This window comes from Nycticebus coucang, chromosome 11, assembly GCF_027406575.1.
Source record: "Nycticebus coucang isolate mNycCou1 chromosome 11, mNycCou1.pri, whole genome shotgun sequence".
NCBI classification, from domain to species: Eukaryota; Metazoa; Chordata; class Mammalia; order Primates; family Lorisidae; genus Nycticebus; species Nycticebus coucang.
This window is the reverse complement of record NC_069790.1, coordinates 127,946,242-127,969,520: the sequence shown is the minus strand read 5'-3', so window position 1 is coordinate 127,969,520 and position 23,279 is coordinate 127,946,242. Positions and strand designations below refer to the sequence as shown.

At 44.8% G+C, this 23,279-nt stretch overlaps 1 protein-coding gene across 5 annotated transcripts in view; it reads right to left on the bottom strand.

The window, feature by feature from the left end:
- The window catches only part of DYNC2I1 (dynein 2 intermediate chain 1), an 82,465-nt gene that overhangs the window by 16,568 nt on the left and 42,618 nt on the right, over positions 1 to 23,279 (bottom strand). For 3 of the 5 annotated variants that reach the window (XM_053553621.1, XM_053553617.1, XM_053553619.1), the window contains 9 exons: positions 23,171 to 23,248; positions 21,487 to 21,703; positions 17,513 to 17,615; positions 13,508 to 13,637; positions 9,045 to 9,156; positions 8,249 to 8,337; positions 6,111 to 6,240; positions 3,211 to 3,413; positions 2,218 to 2,380 (listed from right to left, as the gene is read on the bottom strand). In XM_053553621.1, coding sequence (XP_053409596.1) covers positions 2,218 to 2,380; positions 3,211 to 3,413; positions 6,111 to 6,240; positions 8,249 to 8,337; positions 9,045 to 9,156; positions 13,508 to 13,637; positions 17,513 to 17,615; positions 21,487 to 21,703; positions 23,171 to 23,248 — 1,225 coding nt within the window. The remainder of the gene's footprint in view (positions 1 to 2,217; positions 2,381 to 3,210; positions 3,414 to 6,110; positions 6,241 to 8,248; positions 8,338 to 9,044; positions 9,157 to 13,507; positions 13,638 to 17,512; positions 17,616 to 21,486; positions 21,704 to 23,170; positions 23,249 to 23,279) is intronic. The other 2 variants (XM_053553618.1, XM_053553620.1) reach the window with 1 other exon arrangement.

The following is a 23,279-nucleotide window of genomic DNA, read 5'->3' as shown; positions in this document are numbered from 1 at the left end:
AAAAGTAGACAAAGACACAAACAGACTTTTCTCAAAAGAGGTAGATGGCCAACAAACATAAAAAAACGTTCAACATGACTAATCACCAGAGAAGTGCAAATTAAAACCACAACTGGATGACATGTTATCCCTGTCAGAACTGCCATTATTAAAAAGTTAAAAAACAATAAATGCTGGTGCAATTGCAGTAAAAAGGCAACACTTATGTGCTGTTAGTGAGAATGTAAACCAGTACAAGCTCTGTGGCCAACAGCATAGCGACTCCTCAAAGAACTAAAAGCAGACCTGCCATTAACCCACAGTCCTTCTGCGGGAGCTGCCCAAAGGAAAAGAAGCCATTTTATTAAAAATGTCGCCTGCACCCAAATGCTTATTTTAGCATAATTCACAACTGCAGAGATATGGGATCAACCCAAGTGTCCATGAATTTATGAAAGAATAAAGAAAATGCGGTGTATATATCGGGCATGCCAAAAAATTGTATAATTGTTAGAAGATCTTGTTGGAATAAAATTGATCATTCCTCTAAAGGGTATGAATTGCAGGTAAAATGGACGTGCGTGGCATGTCCAGGTATAATTGGTAACAGTGCCTTCAATTCAACCTCAAAAGTACTACATAGATAATATCATCTAAAATGTGCACACATTATTTGGCACCTCTGTATACACGGCATGAAGTGCTACTCAGCCATATAAAGTAGTGAAATTATCTTTTGTTAGCAACTTGGATGGAACAGGAAAGCATTATCCATTATCCTGAGGGAAGCATCTCAGGAATGGAAAACAAACCCCACATGCTCTGACTTACACTTTGGAGCTAAATGAGACATATATATGGTCATAAAGTGGAATGACGGACTTTGAAAACTAAGGGGTGGGGAGAGGAAGTGAAGGATAAAAAACTACCCACTGGGTACAACATACACTATTTTGGTGACAGGTACACTGAAAGCCCTGACTTCAGCATGACACAATCCATCCATGGAGCAAACACTTGTATTCTGTAAATTTTCTGAAATTAAAAAAAAAATGGGCAAAAGATTTAAATAGACACCACCAGTGAAGACACATGGATGCCAAATAAACTCATGAAAATCTGCTCAGCATCAGTAGCCTATAGGGAACAAAAGCTAAAACCACAATGACATATATTACTACACGCCTATTAGAATGGACAGATTTTTCTTCCAGTCCTCAGTCACTGGTAAGGGTACAGTGACTGAAATTCAAGACTTTGCTGGGAGTGTGAGTGGTGCAGTTCCTGCATACAGGTGCATTCACTCATAATCAAGTGCATGTCCAGCAACTGGTAAGCAGGTAAGTATGAATTTGGCATCTGCACAATGCCAGCTAACCAGCACAGAAGAATGAGCTCGGGCACTGAGTGGCCAAAGGAAGAGTCTCAAATGCATTGTGACTAGAAGAAGCAAACAGAGTCAGAAAACAGATCAGTAGAAAAAGAGAGGAAAAGACCAAGTGTTGGTGGGTGTCCCTCCATCAGAACAGAGGAGACACTGATCAGGGAGGGAGCCTGACTGAGCCTGTGGGACTCCAGCCTCTACAGCAGGGTGGTCCACTAAGGGCACAGAATCCAGGCTGGGCACTGGGCCTTAGGGCAGGCCCCATTCAGGTAGTCCGCAAGAGTGCAGGCAGGTTCATCATCCTGAACTGCCAGGATACAGGGCTGTCAGGAGCATTAAATTAGATGGTGCCAACTAAGTACTTAGAAAAGTTCCAGAACACTGGGAATACTAAGGACATGTGGCAGCAGCTGAGGTCTGGCATGGCACCAGCTGTCCACCTGAATCAAAGTAAAAACCCGGGGGCAGGGGGGTTCAGTTCTGGTTCCTTTCATCCCCCAAGAAGCAACAATTTTTACTCACTGGTTCAAACTTCGTCAACTCTATACAGGGGCACACACATCCCAAAATGGCTAAAGCGAATTTAAAACTACAAGTTATTTCACTGGGGATTTTTGAGAATCCACAAATTTAACAAGAAAAAAAATTCTAATCCTTTTTGACCAAAAATTCTAAGCATGACTTGACCATTCAAGTAATGTTTTTTTTCTATTTGTTACATGCCTCTTTTGCTCATGGGAGGGATGGCAACCCGGGATAATCTGGATAAATAAGCACAAATGAATGTAAAACTTTATTCCTCAAATGTATCCTGGCTTCTCTAGAAGACACATTAGGCAGACAGAGACACTGACCAGTGGAGAAGGTTGGTGTCCGGAACGTCCAGGTGCAGTCGCTCAGCCTCACATAACGGTGCACCCTGGAGTCTTCTCTTAAATCCCACACGACGACTGAGCCGTGCACTGTTCCAGCAAACAGTAAAAATGCTTTAAAAGGGCTAAAGCAGCAACACGTGACCTAAAAACACACATACAGAAAGCTAATGACAGGCGAATGTGATAACAGTGTTCACAGAAGCCACGTCTACTACTGTGGTGTGTGACCCTTCCACAGTGTGTGGTTGTGCTGCATGGACTTTTGCACATAAGTAAAATCTAACTAGTCTGGGTTTTGGTTTCCTCAAATGGAAAGGAGGGGTGACAGCCACCCAGAGGACTGTCAGGACCACACACAGTGCCTGACACACGTCAGGTGCGCATGTTCATTGGCTGGACCTCAAAATGGCAATTCCCTCTTGTGTCATTTATTTACATCTTATAATTGCAAAAAGTTATTATTTCCAAAGCCCCAAACTGGCACCTGTAACAGTCGCTTTTCTCTATGGCTGTGTGGAATCACTGGTTCTGAGATCAAGGAACATACCCTGAGGATAACACAGACAGGCATCTCCCCCATCAGAGAGGAAGCACACGTAACAGGCACTATGCTGCGCAGTGTCTGGGGCCCAGGGAATGTCATGAGGTCTCTAAAATATCCAGGACTCAAACAATATAAGCCATAAAGCAGATGTCCAGGATGCCAGAGCTACACCTGGGCTGGCCAAGCAAGGCTTTCACCAGGCCTCTAACAGTACAAGGTACCTCACTGTCTGTGATAATCCTGGGTTTTTCCTTTAACTCCTGAGGTGACCCCATGAACTGCCACTCCCTAGAGTACAATGAGCATAGCCACATCCCTGTGGACACATAGCAGAGCTGAGGGGAGCAGGTGCCGTCCTCACCCACTGCTGGGGCCTGCACCCTCTCTACTCAGCACCTTTCTAGACCATCCACCACCCATCATCTCACCATACGAGCGACTCTGCTCCTGAGCTGTACCTTGGACTCACAGATCAGAACCTTCTGGGGCCCTGAAGGCTGCCAAATGTCCCACACACAGAGGATGCATCTGCGATCCAGCTGGGAAGAAAATGCCTTCTCAGGTAAACCATGAGCAGAGACCACTGTCTGCCTCTGAACTCGAGAGACGTGCAAACAGGATACTTCTCGATCTAGGGATAAGAAAAATATTTTTGCATTTTAGTGATGTGCCAGAATACAGCTTAAAACTTGTCAGAATACTCAGATAAATTTCAGTCTAATGAACAAACACGATCCTTTCCAAATAGTACATATATGAAATGTGAGTTTTGATAAATGTCCAGAGCCTATATCTGAATACCCTGTCCTGTAGTGTGGATGACAAGAAACCCTTCAAGTGTGACGTGATGTGGCCCAGGGTCACAGGCTGTCGCTCTCCTTACTAGTTCTTCCCACAAAACCAAGCTGCAAGATGTGCACAGCTGTGTGCGTGTGGCCCCTTCTGTTAGCTACTGCTCTCTGCAGCCTACGTTCTGTTTTTCACTTACAGTTAGGATTTCTCTATCAGAAATCAACTTTATACTCCTCCTTAGAACTTACCCTTATCTTTTTTTTTTTTTTTTTGTAGAGACAGAGTCTCTGTACCGTCCTCAGGTAGAGTGCCATAACTTCAGACGGCTCACAGCAACCTCTAACTCTTGGGCTTACGCAATTCTCTTGCCTCAGCCTCCCACGCAGCTGGGACTACAGGCACCTGCCACAACACCCGGCTATTTTTTTGTTGCAGTTTGGCCGGGGCTGGGTTTGAACCCGCCACCCTCAACATATGGGGCCGGCATCCTACTCACTGAGCCACAGGCAGTGTCCCGAACTTACTCTTTTGTAATACACTGTGTATTTTACTTTTTAGCCAGTTCACAGTCAATTTGACCACCAAGATATAAGTTCCAGGAGGGAGGGCTTTTGTCTGTTGCATCTGTAGCTGTTGCTATGGAATTCCAGCTGCCATGACACTGCGCAGTATGCTGCTGGCACCCACCGAATGCTTGGTGAATACGTGAGTGAGTGCGTGAGCAGCTGCGGCCGACCACGTCACTCTGCTGCACATGCTCTAACATGAGGATGGCCTCCAGCAGGTGCTGGGAAAGCTGAAACAGCACATCTGACCAGAATGGGTCTACTGTGAGCCAAACCGTAAGTTCACAGAGGTGAGACGATCTACTCCCTAGCCAGACACACTCCCCTTCCCCAATCTCATGTTCCTCATTTCACTAAAACACAGAAAGAGGCAAACAAGAAAAATCTCCACAAGTAGGAAATCCCTTAAGAACATGCGTAGTGTTTTCAAGAAGGGTCCACATGTGCATGGCCTGCAGTCACTCTGGTTCGTTTCAGCTCCCTCAGCACTGAGCACCTTGAATTCTCTTTTCCCTGGGGGGTGGGATGTAGAAGTGTGGATGCCAATATTGTCAATGTTACAGGTATAAGAATTTTCTCTATTGTAACAGGATAATCCTTTTTTTTAAGATAAATAAAATAGCCTCAAAGAATTGAAGATTTGTTAAAATAGCAATGCCATTTGTGACAATGTTAAAAGACAGAGAAATGTACACAAATTGGAATTTCTAAAAAGCAGGCAGGACAGAAGAAATGCCTAGAACAAGCCACGCTGGCTGCTCTGCTCCATCAGGGCCCAGGAGCCGTGTACAGGGCAGCAGAGAAGCCAACCTTGCGTCATCTGCTCCTGTCACCTCTTCATGCAAACCAGGACCCCAACCACTAACAGTTACACCTTCATAATCACTTTTTAAAGACAAAGAGGTTATTAGTTTAAGAAATTAAAATTTTATCTTACAAATGAAGCTTTTTAAAAATAATTTAAATAATTACAGGCAATTACACGTTACGTTTGATATGTGCTTCTTTTGTTTGGCATTTTAGATTCTATAACTGTAAATCAACACACAATCTCAGTATATCCACACTGCTCTAAACTAACTTCCATGTTGTTCCAATTATTTCCTCTACTCCAAGAAATCAAAAGAAATTGAATTTAAAAAAAAAATAGGATTTCAAAGAAACATAGGAACTCTCAGTTTCCACTCATTTAAATAATCTCACTCATTTAAATTACTGTATATCCTTTATTGTTTTTTTATTGTTTTTTTTTTTTTGAGACAGTCTCAAGCTGTTGCCCTGGGTAGAGTGCTATTGCATCACAGCTCACAGAAACCTTGACTCTCGAGCTTAAGTGATTCTCTTGCCTCAGCCTCCCAAGTAGCTGGGACTAGAGGCGCCCGCCTTGGTTGTAGTTGTCATTGTTCTTTGGCGGGCCTGGGCTGGATTCAAACCTGACAGCTCCGGGGTATATGGCTGGCGCCTTAGCCACTTGAGCTATAGGCGCTAAGCCTGTATATCCTCTTTTAATCATCTTATAAAAGTAGTTAATCTCAAATTTAATACATAAACTTAAAGGAAACTAACCAAATACTGAGTCATTCTCTTTTATATACAATAAACCCCATGACATTAAAATAAAATGTAATTTTTTTTTTTTTGTAGAGACAGAGTCTCACTTTACTGCCTTCGGTAGAGTGCCACGATGTCACAGGACTCACAGCAACCTCTAGCTCTTGGGCTTCTGCGATTCTCCTGCCTCAGCCTCCCGAGCAGCTAGGACTACAGGCGCCCGCCACAACGCCCGGCTATTTTTTGGTTGCAGTTCAGCAGGGGCTGGGTTTGAACCCGCCACCCTTGGTATATGGGATGGGCGCCTTACTCACTGAGCCACAGGCGCCACCCAAATAAAATGTAATATTAAAGACTATTAATTCAATATCAATGTTTAAAGGTAATATTTAAAAACACATTCAAAAATGTCCTCTTACTTTGAAGGAACGGCAGGCTGGTGTTCAATTGAGACGAGCTATCGCTGATAAGAAAGGTGTTGTCTTGAGCCCTGACATTCCAGTTAGGTTCAGCTGCCAAACGATCCTCTTCAATCAAAACAGCAACCACCTTCAAATGCAAGTAAACAGGCTTCAATAAACATGTCACGCTACATTATCGTGTCCAAATGCATTTCATCTGATCCATTCCTGCAAGTAACTGCTCAGCTCCACCATGGCCTAATGATGAATAATAATATGCACAATACGGGAAATAATAAATATATATAAAATTATGATAAACTCTGTCAGAGGGATTAATCTTACATGTTGTTTTTTATGCCAGATACACTGCTAAAACTCACCGGGGGGTAGGGGGAAGGCAGGGCAGGGAAGGTTGTATAGCAAAGACCAAAATTGAATAAAGTAGAGGAAACCATCATGCAAACTCCCTTTCCTTCTCATTGGGTTCTGGTTAAAATCAAGACTGAGCAGTAAATGCTATAATTGTTCCAACAGGGTCATCCATAGGATTTCACAAGGAAAAGGAAAAATATTGGTAGAACTGACAGGATTGGTGTGGAAAAAATAGGAACACTGACTATGAATGGACAGGATGGTGTAAGGAAAATGAGTTATGTTCAGTGAGAACTCACAGGATGGGAGTGAGGAAATGAAGAATGTTAGTGAGCTGGTAAGAAGGTGAGGAACATTTAGACAGAACTAACAGAACTAACAGAACATGGCTGGCAGACAGCATGTTCAGCAAGAGCTGACAGGATCAGGACTGGCAAGGGCAGGAACATTTGCTGAGGTCTGACAAGACCGTGTCTGAGGCAGATAGCACTGTAGGAGGGAAAGGAGAGCCGTGGGGTCGGGCTTGGGTGCCCTCTTCACCCACAGTCACACATTCATCCCATCTTCCCTCTTCATCTCATGCTGCACACAAATACCCTCTCTTCTCACTTCCTAAGAATTTACACTACGATAAATTCTAATAATAATAATACATTATGTGGAAGCACAACCATACTTCATTAACCACAGATCCCTATGTGACCATGTCAGGGAGACTCATGGCCATGTGTGCACAGCAGACCTGCAGTACATGCTTAATTCATATCATCAGGTCAAAGACCACAACACTGTGCTCTTCATTGTTGCTCTACACTTCAACTCTGAGCTTATGTAAAAAAAATTTATGAAACAACTGTGGAAATTTGAACACTGACTTCACATTGATCATACATCAAGTTATTCTTTTAGACATCCCTTTCTTTCAGAGAGTCATACTGAAATATTTATGGGGGAAAAGTTATGATTACTGGGATTTGTTTCAAAATAACTGATGGAGTGGGTGGTGGGGTCAGTAGGGAGTCAGATAAGAAAAACTGGCCATGAGGTGATAAGTACTAAGGGTCATGGCATCTCATAGCACTGGTTCTTTTCTCTTCATATGTAGTTTGAAAAATCTGTATAATCAGTTTAAAAATTCATGAGTTAATTATTTTAAAATACCCTAGATTTATGCTTTCCTTGCCATTTTTTTAGTCAAAAGTTATTTTTAAATGTAACAAATTAATATTAAAATATAGAGTGTGGTATCTCATGCGGAGAATCCCAGCACAATGGGAGTCTGAGGTGGGAATATCAGTTGAGGACAGGAGTTCCAGATCAGCCTGGGCAACATAGTGAGACCTGACCCAATCTCTCCAAAAGATACAAAAATTATCTAGGCATGATAGCATGTGCCTATAGTCCCAGCTACTCGAGAGACTGAGGCAGGAGGATTGCTTGAGCCCAGGAGTTTGAGACTGTAGTAAGCTGTAATCAAGTCACTGCTCTCCATTCCAAGCAGCAGAGAGAGAGCCTGTCTCTAAAACAATAAATAAACAAACAAAATAAAATAAAATATAGAGTAACTTCTAATAATATACATCTACTCAGTGTCATTTTGTACACAAGGGCTTAATGAATGTACCACTGATAAGTTTTTAAGAAAATAATATCTGAAAATAATTAATTATTCTGTTTTATCTTGGTGATAGAGGGTTTAAGATCTCAGTAGCTCCTGTTTCTAAGTATGATCAAACTTGAAGCACTGACTAATAGAACAGAACACGTAATGTGGGGAGTACCTGACAAGCTGCCCGGAGAAAGCTTGATAACCTCGGGGTGTCAATCTTTGGTATAACTGCAGCATCAAAGATATCTCTTTTTTCACTACCTAAAAAAATAGGTTACATAAAATCAACAAAGTTGACTCCAAAAAGTCATGTATTACACATCTTCGAATTCAAAAAGATGTTACATATGAGCACTAAGAGTCCTAGAAGGAAAAGTCAGAAAATTTTAAATTATATTCCCTAGATTTACTCGTCACTTTGCTCCAGAAAACAATTATTATTGTTTTATAGAATGTCTGGATACTTAATCTTATTTAAATGTATTAAGAAAAACAGTTAAGAAAAACTGTCAACCAGAAAAGTATTTAACACATAAATAGCTCCAGAGTCACTGGCAGAAACCATGTATTATAGGAACCTTCAATCTACATAGATGGAATATATTTGCAAACTGCACTTAAAATGTAAAAATTATGTATTTTTGAAACTGACAATTCCCAAGTGAAGAGCAGAGTGTGTTCTGAAAAGTCCCATTGTACAGTGGTTGTTTGGAATGTGGACTGTTTCCCTCTATCTGGCAATAAAACGTCTTAAATGCTGATAATGGCCCAGATTGGGCCTCAGGAGCAGCTCTGATGCTAGCAGCTGGTATTCCATTCAAAGAATGCTGGACATCCCCACAATAATTTGTGAACACCCTCACCCACAAGAAAGACATAAAGAGAATGAGCAAGAAAGGTAATAAGTAAAAACAAAAGAAAAAATAAAAATAGTCGACATTCAACACTCAAGAACAAAAAGAAGTCACCTCCAGAGACAACACTGCTCTCTCCTGGATGCTGGGTCCACACTTCCCTAGTCTCTATTTCTTCAGTTTGAATGTCTCTTTCAACATTATCTTCATTATACTGAACATATGCCTTAAAAACAAAAAGGCATATGCTGGAATTAATATTTGATCTCAATTTGAGAGCCATTTTTCATTACTAAAAATAAAAACAAAATTTTTAAAAAGTTAATAATGACAATCTTCTTTTGTCAAAAATAACCATGACATAAATGACATTCATGCACAGACTCCTATGTCTTAAATATTTGAGATATATATGCATATATAAGTGTAATTTTCAAAAGCATTTTCAAAAAACCGTATCATTTTCCCTTCAGTTTGAAAATACTACCACCTAGCCTACCCACACTGAGCCCTGATTATGAAAAGCTCAGAAAATTTCATGTAGTTAAACTTACCTGGAACCCAGAACCAAACCCAAACTGCACTGTCTGACGTTAAATATAACTTGTGCATTACGTAAAGCTGAACACAAAGGCTGGGAACATAGCCTTGCACTATTGACCTTAAATGTGGAATACCCTTAGACTTTGCATTTGCCCTAATCTCCCTGGGTCAAAAAGGACCATGTGATCACGGATACTATTTCTCCTCAACCCCATGACCCTCACACACTGGTCCCCACCACCCCCTCACACACACCTTCCCCACAACCCCCTCACACACACCCTCCCCACAACCTCACACACACACCCTCCCCAAAACTCCCTCACAGACACCCTCTCCACAACCCCCTCACACACTCGCCCTCCCCATAACCCTCTCACACACACCCTCCCACAACCCCCTCACCCTCCCCACCACCCCCTCACACACACCTTCCCCACAACCCCCTCACATACACCTTTCCCACAACCCCCTCACAAACACCTTCCCCACAACCTCACACACACACCCTCCCCACAACCTCACACACACACCCTCCCCACAACTCCCTCACACACACCTTCCCCACAACCCCCTCACACACACCTTCCTCCCCACAACCCCCTCACAAACACCTTCCCCACAACCTCACACACACACCCTCCCCACCACCCCCTCACACACACCTTCCCCACCACCCCCTCACACACACCTTCCCCACACCCCCCTCACACACACCTTCCCCACAACCCCCTCACACACACCTTCCCCACAACCCCCTCACAAACACCTTCCCCACAACCTCACACACACACCCTCCCCACCACCCCCTCACACACACCTTCCCCACCACCCCCTCACACACACCTTCCCCACACCCCCCTCACACACACCTTCCCCACAACCCCCTCACACACACCCTCCCCACAACCTCACACACACACCCTCCCCACAACCCCCTCACACACTCACCCTTCCCACAACCCCCTCACACACACCCTCCCCACAACCTCACACACACACCCTCCCCACAACTCCCTCACACACACCTTCCCCACAACCCCCTCACACACACCGTCCCCACAACCTCACACACACACCCTCCCCACAACCCCCTCACACACTTGCCCTCCCCACAATCCCCTCACACACACCCTCTCCACCACCCCCTCACACACACCTTCCCCACAACCTCACACACACACCCTCCCCAAAACCCCCTCACACACTCGCCCTCCCCACAACCCCCTCACACACCTGCCCTCCCCACAACCCCCTCACACACACCCTCCCCACCACCCACTCACACACACCTTCCCCACAACCCCCTCACACACACCCTTCCCACAACCTCACACACACACCCTCCCCACAACTCCCTCACACACACCCTCCCCACAACCCCCTCACACACTCGCCCTTCCCACAACCCTCTCACACACACCTTCCCACAACCCTCTCACACACACCTTCCCCACAACCCCCTCACACACACCCTCCCCACAACCTCACACACACATCCTCCCCTCAACCCCCTCACACACTCGCCCTCCCCACAACCCCCTCACACACACCCTCCCCACCACCCACTCACACACACCTTCCACAACCCCCTCACACACACACCCTCCCCACAATTCCCTCACACACACCTTCCCCACAATCCCCTCACACACACCGTCCCCACAACCTCACACACACACCCTCCCCACAACTCCCTCACACACACCTTCCCCACAACCCCCTCACACACACCCTCCCCACAACTCCCTCACACACACCTTCCCCACAACCCCCTCACACACACCCTCCCCACAACTCCCTCACACACACCTTCCCCACAATCCCCTCACACACACCTTCCCCACAATCCCCTCACACACACCGTCCCCACAACCTCACACACACATCCTCCCCACAACCCCCTCACACACACCCTCCCCACAACTCCCTCACACACACCTTCCCCACAATCCCCTCACACACACCTTCCCCACAATCCCCTCACACACACCGTCCCCACAACCTCACACACACACCCTCCCCACAACTCCCTCACACACACCTTCCCCACAACCCCCTCACACACACCATCCCCACAACACCCTCACACACACCCTCCCCACAACCTCACACACACCCTCCCCACAACTCCCTCACACACACCTTCCCCACAATCCCCTCACACACACCTTCCCCACAATCCCCTCACACACACCGTCCCCACAACCTCACACACACATCCTCCCCACAACCCCCTCACAACTCACCCTACCCACAACCCCCTCACACACTTGCCCTCCCCACAACCCCCTCACACACACCCTCCCCACCATCCCCTCACACACACCCATTATTATATGCAGAATATATAAATGCATATAAATATACACAAATATAGATACATACACATATGTGTGTGTATATATATATTTTTTCCTCCACTTACATGATTCCAGAGATTCTTCATCTTAATATCTCCCAAACTACCTAGCATATCCTTGTAAATAATATGCCTAAGTAGCATATATGTATATGTTTCTGTATGTGTCTATTTTGGGGGGTCATCAATGCATATTGAATGGATAATATTCAGATCATGAAGACCAAATCCCCGCTGTTAGATGGCACATAGAAAAGGTCCTCATATAGTACCCAGAAGCTATGATCTTCCTCAATCAGAGGAAGATCACAACCCCCTCACACACACCCTCCCCACAACCTCACACACACCCTCCCCACAACCCCCTCACACACACCCTCCCCACAAACCCCTCACACACACCCTCCCCACAATCCTCTTACACACACCCTCCCCACAACTCCCTCACACACACCTTCCCCACAATCCCCTCACACACACTGTCCCCACAACCTCACACACACATCCTCCCCACAACCCCCTCACAACTCACCCTACCCACAACCCCCTCACACACTTGCCCTCCCCACAACCCCCTCACACATACCCTCCCCACCACCCCCTCACACACACCTTCCCCATAACCCCCTCACACACACCCTCCCCACAACTCCCTCACACACACCCTCCCCACAACCCCCTTACACACTCGCCCTTCCCACAACCCCCTCACAAACACCCTCCCCGCAACCTCACACACACACCCTCCACACTTCCTCACACCTCCCCACAACCCCCTCACACCCTCCCCACAATCCCCTCACAAACACCCTCCCCACAACCCCCTCACACACACCTTCCCCACACCCCCCACACACACCCTCCCCACAAGCCCCTCACACACTTGCCCTCCCCACAACCCTCTCACACACACCCTCCCCAACTCCCACATACCTTCCCCACAACCTCACATACACAGCCTCCCCACAACTCCCTCACACTCACCCTCCCCAGAACCCCCTCACGCACTCGCCCTCCCCACAACCCTCTCACACACACCCTTCCCAACTCCCACACACCCTCCCCACAATCCCCTCACACACACTCTCCCCACAACCCCCCTCACACACTCGCCCTCCCCACAACTCCTCTCACACACACCCTCCCCAACTCCCACACACTCTCCCCACAACCCCCTCACACACATCCTCCCCATGCCTCGCATACACTTGCCCTCCCCACACCACTCACACACACACACACACCAATGCCCAATCACTCAAGTTTCCTACTCTTTTTGTTTTTGTTTGAGACGGAGTCTCACTTTGTTACACCCTATAGAGTTCTGTGCTGTGGCATCACAGCTCACAGCATCCTCAAACTCTTGGACTCAGAACGATTCTCTTGCCTCAGTCTCCCCAGTAGGCACCAACCACAATGCCTGGCTATTTTTAGAGACAGTGTCTCACTCTAACTTAGACTGGTCTCGAACTTGTGAGCTCAGGTGATCCACCCGCCCCGGCCTCCCAGAGTGTTGGGATTACAGGCGTGAGCCACCACGCCCGGCCTGAGCTTCCTAGTCTCTTCACACAGTGTTCCCAAGTTCTCATATTCTGGAACAAGATATAGGAAGGCATGGATTTAAGTTACTCAACTTGTATTTTATCACTTTGATAATATATCTGGTACTAACCTGTTTGGTGTTTTTTTTCCCGAAGTTTCTGATGTACATGTCATATTCATTTACTGGTGGTAGATCCAAGAGAGAGAAAGTGAACGAAAAATCTAAGTCAATAAGCCGAAGCAGTTTTGTACTTCGTGTCCTTTAAAATAAGTTGAGATGAGACAAGAGTTAAATTGAACAATACGAGTAGGGATGTGGAGAAGGAATGGAAAGAACCTTATAGTTAAATGCACATTATTGTCAAGCACCTAACTTTTGTTCGGATATGTGTCTGAGGTACTTAACAGTTATTAAAAATAACTGAGTAAAAGATGGTCACACATGTATCATAAACCAAACATGTGACTATTCCAATGCAGTGCACCTAAGTTTAACACAAAATAAAGTTGTGACATATGCATGAGCAGCAATTCACTCTACTCTTGGAATACACATGCCTTGACTGGAGGGTCACATCTCTGTCTCACCACCTGAGCTGCGGTCAAACCACAGCCAGCTGGGCTTTCAGGCCTCTCTCATCTCCCGGTTATGGCTTCCTCCAGGACTGGACCCACAGGCAGCATCCACCATGGCTAATTACTCTCCACCCAGAGCTTCCAAAAAACCACACCACCTTGTCTCCTCTGGCCTCATAGACTATTTCTTTTCAGCCACCTGTGCCAGTTCCTCCTTTCCTTCTGGACACCCTAACATGCCTGGGGTTCAATCCTTATATCTGCCATCTGTCACCCCCCACTCGAATATGAGCTCTATTTATTCATATTCCACACAGCTGGTGCTCAATAAATACAGGGTGAATGAGAGAGGGTGGGTGGGGTCCTGCCAACACCCACACGCCTCATAACTTGATCTGATATGTGGTGCTCCTGGAACATGTGCCTCTGGAGGCCTCCAATAAAGCCCAGGGATTCATCACAGATTCTCCCACTTGAAAGTCCTAACTCCAGTTGTCTCCTTGCCCTGTGGATGTCACAAGTTCCAGGCCATCGCTTTCTGCTTGACTCTACTGGCTTGAGAAACACAGACACAAATTCCTGGCATGAAAATGATGGTGTTAAATGGAAGGGTCACCCTGATGCATCCCTGTTCTCCAGGATCTTGGTTGGCTCTTCTGGCCCCAGCTATCTTAGTTGCTTGTAGTATATTCAGCTGTTTGTTTTTTACATCCAGCTTTTCTGCCTGAGTATAGCTACAGGGTTTCTCTGATACAAACTGTCCCATCACAGAAGGCAGTAGAAGCCCCTTACATTTTATTCTATAACAAACTCAATTCACATCACTGGAACATTTCCACATCACTGGAACATTTTTCATATCCTGTAATAGTATCCATCACTCTGATACATTTGATATTAAACCTCCTACACAAAAAGTACACCAATTTGTTACAAGCAAACTTTTTCTCTATATTCTCATTTATACTTCAGTATTATTATTTTTTAAACACCTTGCCTATTCCACAAAGGAAAAATTCACCTTGATGCTTCAACATGCATGTCTCTGACAGGATATACTTGTACTTTGATCTATTTACTGACAGCTGAAATTTTCTCTAATGTGAATTATTTCTGTGTTCTTTACCATCCTCGGCCCATCTTGTGGGAGACTAGGGGAAGGAGATAAGAGAAAATAAAACCATTGTTTTTCTTCCGACTCCTCTGCCTGGAGTGGCTGTCACATTTCTCTGTGGCTCTGGCCTCGGTCAGGAGGGCCTGGCCTGCCCTGGTCAGCTCTTGGACCTATAAGTGCAGTGCTGCTGTTAATCTACAGGCTGCCACGGTCCCCACTTAACAATTTAGCTTTTGCAACATTAACTATAATTAATTTTGTAATTAATTACAAAAGACTTAAGACCTCAAAACTTAAGATTTATGCTCATTTTTGATGAGGGATAGTAAAGTTGCTTATTAAATTATAAATCATCTTGGGTACCAGCCATATACACCAAGGCCAGCGGGTTTGAACCCAGCCGGGGCCAGCTAAAACAACAATGACAAGTGCAACGAAAATAGCCAGGCACTGTAGCAGGCACCTGTAGTCACAGCTACTGGGAGGCTGAGGCAAGAGAATTGCTTGAGCCGAAGAGTTTGAGTTTGAGGTTGCTGTGAGCTTCTACCCAGGGCAACATCATGAGACTCTGTCTCAAAAAAAAGAAAAAAATTATAAAGCATCTTATGCATTAGAGATAGTAAACATCTGTCATATATTTTCCCAATTGGTCAATTACCTTTAAATTCTGTTGAATTCATAGACTATTTTGCCTTATAGAAATTTCATTTTTTGAGATGTAATCCAATAATTTTTAAAGTTTTTGTTTTTAATTCTTAGAAAGTCCTTTCCTATCATTGAAATAACTACTTATATTACCTATGCTCTTTTTTTTTTTTGGCCAGGGCTCAGTTTGAACCTGCCACCTCCGGCATATGGGGCCGGTGCCCTACTCCTTTGAGCCACAGGTACCACCTACCTATGCTCTTTTTTACATTTATCTTTTTAATCCAGTTGGAATTTATCTTGGATGTACTGTGAAGCAGGTATCTAAGCAGGTGTCTACTTCTCCCCAAATTTCTAATTAATTTACTCAATTTATATCTAGTAAGATAAATGCCTCTATAGTTTTTACCTTCTCTGTAACTGTATTTCTTCACAACACACAAACACACAAATGCCAGAACTCTTCCACATTCCTCTAAAGGAACCCTACATTTTTCTCAAAAACAGTTTTTATTTATCATCAATCCATTTATGTCTCAGCCTTTGACTATTTAAATTTTCCTTTTAACATCTGTAATGTAATCTCTGAACCAAAATAATCCACATGATACACCTGTATGTTATACATTCTAACATAATTATCATCCTAGGACCAACTTAGCCCAGAGCTAAGGAAGTGCCAACAACCTGCCCGTGTGGGGTTTCTCCATGCACATCCCTGGGTCCCCAATACCCACTATAAACACTATAATGAATTTTGTAGTTGTCATTTTCTTGCATTTTAAAATACGTTATTGCATATTTATATGTGCCTACACAACATAATGTATAGCTTTGACCATTTCTGAGTTTGCAAAAATATGCAGTTTCCTGAGACCTTGAATTAGGTGAAAAAAAAAAAAATCTAGCCATAGGGCCAAGAAACTTCTGTTTTACAACCTCAACAGAAGAATCAAAATATAAGGGAAACAAAAATGGGTTGTTTTTGTTCTTAATGATTTATTTGTTCATTTAGCAAATATTTACCAAGTACTTACTAAGGCCACGTACTAAAGTAAGTGATATGGATTTTAAACCTACTTTAAAAAAAAAAATCCTCTATTTTTTCATGTATTCCTCAATCATATTTCGATTTAACACAATAGACCCTAGACTTGAAAATATTATCTTTTATAAATTTCTAAACTTTATGAATTTCTAAGTTCACAGAAATCAGAAGTGTGGCATCTGGCAGCCTTTGGCTCAATGTCCAGCTTGACTCTGCCCCAGTAGCTGGTGCTGAGTGCTCCCTGCATCTGTGAGGTGGGGTTGTAGGATGGAGAGACACAGGCCACCACACAACACAAGAGAACGGTGGGCAGGCCCATCCATCAGGCAGTGTAGAGCTGCACTCTCACTCGCTCCCTTACCTAAAAAGAGGCACAGTGACACTCTGCTTGGGCTCTCACCGGACACCTCCTGCACCTGCAGTAAGGGCAGCACTGTGCCCAGATGCAGTGCACCCAGGGCCAGGCCCACCCCACACTCTCTGAGTTCTGCTCAGATCCTGCCTCAGCCCCGTGTCCCTTGGCACAGACCCCAGGGCAAGTCCAGACAGGTGCACTCAAGGTTTGTCCCCCGCAGCACACATGCATACCATTATCACAGTATCTGAATGCAGAGAAATGGAGTACAAATTAAATAACACACCTAAACAGTCAGTAGTGAAAACAAAATGAAAAGCTCTATTTTTAAAAAGTATGTTGAAGAAAGTATATTAAATCCCCATAGTTCCTTTGGCAAATCTCCCAGTACACCTACTTTTGCTTAAGGGCCTGAGTCCGACTCTTTTGACGGTGTGAGGCTGTTGCAAAATCCACAAAAATTCCACAAACAGAGGCTTTTGATGGGGATTTATTTGCATCTGTATAATGAGGAAAAAAGTATTTTTGTAACATTAAAATATGTCTTCCAAGTCAAAAACAAAAAAAGTAAAACAATTAGAAGCATATATAATAATTATATTCAATAAGCTCTTTACTTGAAATTAATAACAATAAACATCTTTCACAAGTATTTAAGAGGTCTACTCCCACTTATTTCATCTAAAGCTCTCAAGTAAAAAAGTAAAATTTTACTGACCATTTATATATGTGTCAATCACACTTTAAGAGTTTCAGAAACATTTAAGAATGCATAAAAGATGTAGCCCACCCCCAAAAATAAAGATTATATTCTAGTAAGAGAGTTAGGATATGAAAACCCAAGATAGCTAAAAAAACAGAAGCAAGTACAAATAAATACTGGGTCAATGACTCACTCACTATTTCAAAGAGCACAAACCTAAGGGGCATGCAGGTAGGAGCCTCGTCATGAGACTTCCTGACACTTCCAAAGATGTGATGAGATTTTCCATCAGGCTGATAGAAAAGGCTCACGCTTCTGTGAACAAACCTGTCTACTACCCTTCCTAGCAGACACAAATCTCTCCTCAATTCACCTCTTTTCCGCTGAGGATTTATGTGGTTTCCTATATGTATTTACCCACACACTGTATTTGTTCATTTATTTATTCTAGTTGTATTGTAATCTGTCTTCTCATCCCTTTGGATGTGTGTTTGGACTTAACCCAACCACCGTACACATTTATAAAACTCACACCCTTTCCCACACATGTCTCTGGACCCTCACAGCAAAGCAGCAGCCAGAGGGTCTGCTCAGGACACCAGTTGCACCTCAGCACCGCCCATCACTGCCACCATGACAATGCAAGTTATTTCATCTCTGCACCTCAGTTCCCTTGTAGTCAGAACATTGACGTCTACTACTAAGATAAGAACTAAAGCAAGCTGTGTTTGGCTGGGCGCCTGTGGCTCAAGCAGCTAAGGTGCCAGCCACATACACCCTGAGCTGGCGGGTTCGAATCCAGCCCAGGCCTGCCAAACAACAATGACGGCTACAACCAAAAAATAGCCAGGCATTGTGGCGGGTGCCTGTAGGAGGCAGGAGAATCGCTTGAGCCCAGGAGTTGGAGGTTGCTGTGAGCCTGCTGCACTCTACCCAGGGTGACAGCTTGAGGCTCTGTCTCAAAAAAAAAAAGCAAGCTGTGTTTATAAATAGCACTGGGCCAAATGCCATGTGCCACACAGACATGAAGAGATAATACTGTTCCACTTTTAGAAATAAGGACACTGGTATATGTGTTTAAAGTCACAGAATGAAGAATCCAACAAAAACATCCGTGGAACACAGCCACCCCCATACCAGCCATCAGCACTCAGCAAACACTTATACACTGACCAAGCAGACAACTGGCCTTGGGAGCGGTGAGCTCCTTCAGACATGGTAACTGCAGTCCCCTGGAAAGAGTTAGGTATCAAATGGTTTCCTATTGCCCTGAGAAAAGATAAGGTGTGCAGTTTATGCCCAAATAAATCAATCACTGCAGGGTGTGGGCATTTCACACAAAATAACACCAAGACAGCTGGGGGTGGCCAAGTAGGACACAGGGAGAAATACTCTTCATTACTTACAGACGGTAGTCATGAGACAGTGAGGACACCTAACATGCTTGGGTGACCTGACACTTGTTTAAGGCACTGTATGTATACTGTATGTTAATTTATTTAATTAATCCTCATAACCCTGAAGAAAGCCTTACCCTTATTTTACAGGTAAGGAAACTAACACACAGGTTAGGCAGCTGCCCGAGATCATGCAGCAAGTCAGTGGCAGATTCAGGTCTGAGACTCCAGAGCCAATGCTCACACACATGCTGTTCCCACTCCTAACCCACAGCTGCCCACTGAGCAACCTTCACTCCGCCTGCACCTGTGCTAGCTTCCTATGGACTACAGCCACAACAGAAGCTACAACTCCAGCTGGGTAGTAAGGATTCCTTCAAATAACATAATCTCTTAGCTTGGCACCTGTAGCACAGTGGTTGCAGCACCAGCCACATACACGGAGGCTGGCAGGTTCGAACCCAGCCCAGGCCAGCTAAACAACAATGACGAAAAAAAATAACCGGGCGCTGTGGCAGGCGCCTGTAGTCCCAGCTACATGGGAGTCTGAGGCAATAGAATTGCTTAAGCCCAAAGAGCTTGAGGTTGCTGTGAGCTGTGATGTCACTCACTCTATGGAGTCTGACATAGTGAGACTCCTGTCTCAAAAAAAAAAAAAAAAAAAACTTTCATGTTTGGGGTTAACAAATTCTAATCTTATAAATCGGGTTAATGAGAATAGATTACTAAGCATGAACTTAGGAAATGAAAAGCAAAAGGTTACAAAGATCTGCTAACAAAAGGAGGAACTCTTAAGAATAAAATCTTGTTTACCTCTCGGCAAGCCCAGAGCAGGTGAGTTCTGAATGCCACCAAAAAGCTCTACCTGCCCCTGGTACCAGACCCTCCTGTGTACTACGGACAGTGAAGGAATGGAATAAGCCCCTGAGCCTCAGCCAGTGGACAGGGCCAAAATGAGGATGGGCCCTTAACTTTGCCAGGGCAGGCACCCTGGCTTCAAAGAAATGTTTCCAGCTGTGAGCACTGCCCAACTGAGCAGATACAAAATATGAGAGCAATAATCATTTTGAAAAACTTTTCATTTGCATTATTCTATTGTATTAATTATTCATTATTTTACTGGGTAAATTAAAGTAGTGCATCAACCAATAATATTTTTAACACTGTCCCATTTTACCTATAGTGCTAATGTTTTATTAGAAAATCACAGTTTTCAAAAACAAGAAAGAAAATCACAATTTTCTCTTAAAGTAATTTTACTTTTATATTTATCTATTTTTTGTTGTTTTTTCTTTAAAAGATGGGGCCTCACTCTGTCAACAAGGGTGGAGTGCAATGGTGTGATAAGAGCTCACTGCAGCCTCAATCCCTGGGCTCAAGTGATCCTCCTGCCTCAGCCTCCCAAGTAGCTGTGATTACAGACGTTTACTATGACACCTGGATAATTTTTCTATTTTTTATAGAGACATGGTCTTGCTGTGTTGCTCAGGCTGGTCTCCAACTCCTGAGCTCAAGCAATCCTCTACCTTCAGAAGGCACCTGTCTCCTTTAAGTGATTTTAAAACACTGACTCCTACAAGTATCTTAACATGTCTGGATGCCAAAAGTTCCAGGAAAATGACCTTTTTAATTTCATTTAAACAAATTCTTAGGGGAAAAGGCTGAGTCCAGAGTGTGAGTCATGACAGGCTCTGCTGGGCTATAATCCCAGGCCTTCACTACCCTGTCACCCCTCGGTCCTCTGCCTGCCTCCCTAGGTCATCATCTGCTGACAGCCATGAGCACTCCCTTGTGGAAACTCCAGGAAGCATTATAAGGAAGAGCAAGCCATGTGCTAATAGACTGAGCCAGAGGTTGGCCACATAGGAAAACAGGTGCTGTTGTGACTGAGGAGGGCCACAGCACACATAGCACCCTTGGCCTGGGCCTCTCATACATCTTCTATATGTCTTTCAGGGGCCACCATGACACTGAGATGCCTGCCTGCCCGTTAGAACAACACTGCCTAGTTCCAGCTACTTCGGAGGCTGAAGCAAGAGGATTGCTTGAGCCCAACAGGTTGAGGTTGCTGTGAGCTATGATGCCACAGCACTCTACTGAGGGCAATGAAGTGAGACTCTGTCTCAAAAAAATAAAAAATAAAAAAAAAACAACACTGCCCCTGACAGTCTCAAAAAAAAAAAAAACAACACTGCCCCTGACCGTCATTGCTGACACTCAGTCCCCAGCATCCTGAGGGCACAGACACCACTCACTGACCCACACACGTACCTTTCCTGGATTCCCTCTCACATTCTGTTCCACCTTGTTTCTGAAACAGTTTTGAAGATAACTCGCCAATCCTTTCATTTTCTGCACTAATGGCTTTTTGAATTTCTTCTATCTCCCTTTTTTGGGCTGGAAGAAGTTCATCCAGTTTCCCTCCTAGCTCCGGCTCTGGACTGCTGTCCTCATCACCGTCACAAACCTCAAAGTCATCCTCATAGTCCTACAAACAACAACAGTGCTTTTGGAAACTTTAAGACAAAGCAACTTTAATTAACCCTTATGATGAATAAAACATTACCATTTATCATTTAAAATATACAAAGTTTTTGCAATGGCATAGAGAGATTTTCATAGTTCACTGACTTTAATTGACTTTAATGTCATGACACTGCAAACTTGTCAGACTGCTGCACTTGTTTCCACGCAGTATAAAGACCAGAGCTGTAAGCAGAAGTACCGTGCACACATCTGTGCTGAGAAGTGTGTGTGCACCGTGGACACAGAGCACAGGTAGACAGTTGACACAGCACGAGGGTGGACCGTGGACACAAAGTGTGTGTGCACCATGGACACAGTGCACAGGTGGACCATGGATGCAGCACGTCTGCACCGTGGAAGCGATGCATGGGTGGACTGTGGAAGCAGCACGTGGGTGGACTATAGATGCAGCGCATGTGCACCATGGAAGCAGTGTGTGGGTGGACTGTGGATGCAGCGTGTTGCACTGTGGAAGCAATGCGCGGTTGGACCGTGGCTGCAGCGCGTGTGCACCGTGGAAGCAATGCGCGGTTGGTCTGTGGATGCAGCGTGTTGCACCGTGGAAGCAATGCGCGGTTGGACCGTGGCTGCAGCGCGTGTGCACCGTGGAAGCAATGCGCGGTTGGACCGTGGCTGCAGCGCGTGTGCACCGTGGAAGCAATGCGCGGTTGGTCTGTGGATGCAGCGTGTTGCAGCATGGAAGCAATGCATGGTTGGACTGTGGATGCAGCTCATGTACCAATGGGTGTACCATGGAAACAGCTCACGGGTAGACCGTGAAAGCAGCGTGCCGATGGGACCATGGATGCAGTGTGTGTGCACCGTGGAAGCAATGGGCAGCTGGATTGTGGATGCAGCATGTGTGTACCATGGAAGCAATGCGCAGGTGGACAGGAGATGCAGTGCACAGGTGGACCGTGGATGCAGCGCAAGTGCACACAGGTCAGATTGGAAGCTTACTTAGGGACATGACACTGGAAGTCTGGCAGAAGCACAGCAAGCTCTTTACAGAGAATACCTAGACCTAACCCAAACTTAATCAGACATGGGGTATTCAGCAATAGAAAGAGAGAAAACGGCTATTAAATTATTATATATAAGCCAATTTTTAAGAATACATTATTTTTTTTTTTTTTGTAGAGACAGAGTCTCACTTTATGGCCCTTGGTAGAGTGCCGTGGCCTCACACAGCTCACAGCAACCTCCAACTGCTGGGCTTAAGTGATTCTCTTGCCTCAGCCTCCCGAGCAGCTGGGATTACAGGTGCCCGCCACAACGCCCAGCTATTTTTTGGTTGCAGTTTGGCCGGGGCTGGGTTTGAACCCGCCACCCTCAGTATATGGGGCCAGCGCCCTACCGACTGAGCCACAGGCGCCGCCCAAGAATACATTATTTTTAAACTGAGAAAAAGTTTGACTCTTACACATACTTCAAAATCATCTTCATAACTGGCTGTATATTCATTAGCTCCAGCATTTTCTAGATCAATGTCTTCCTTTTCAATTTCCTAGAGGTTAAAAATCAAACATAAAACAAAA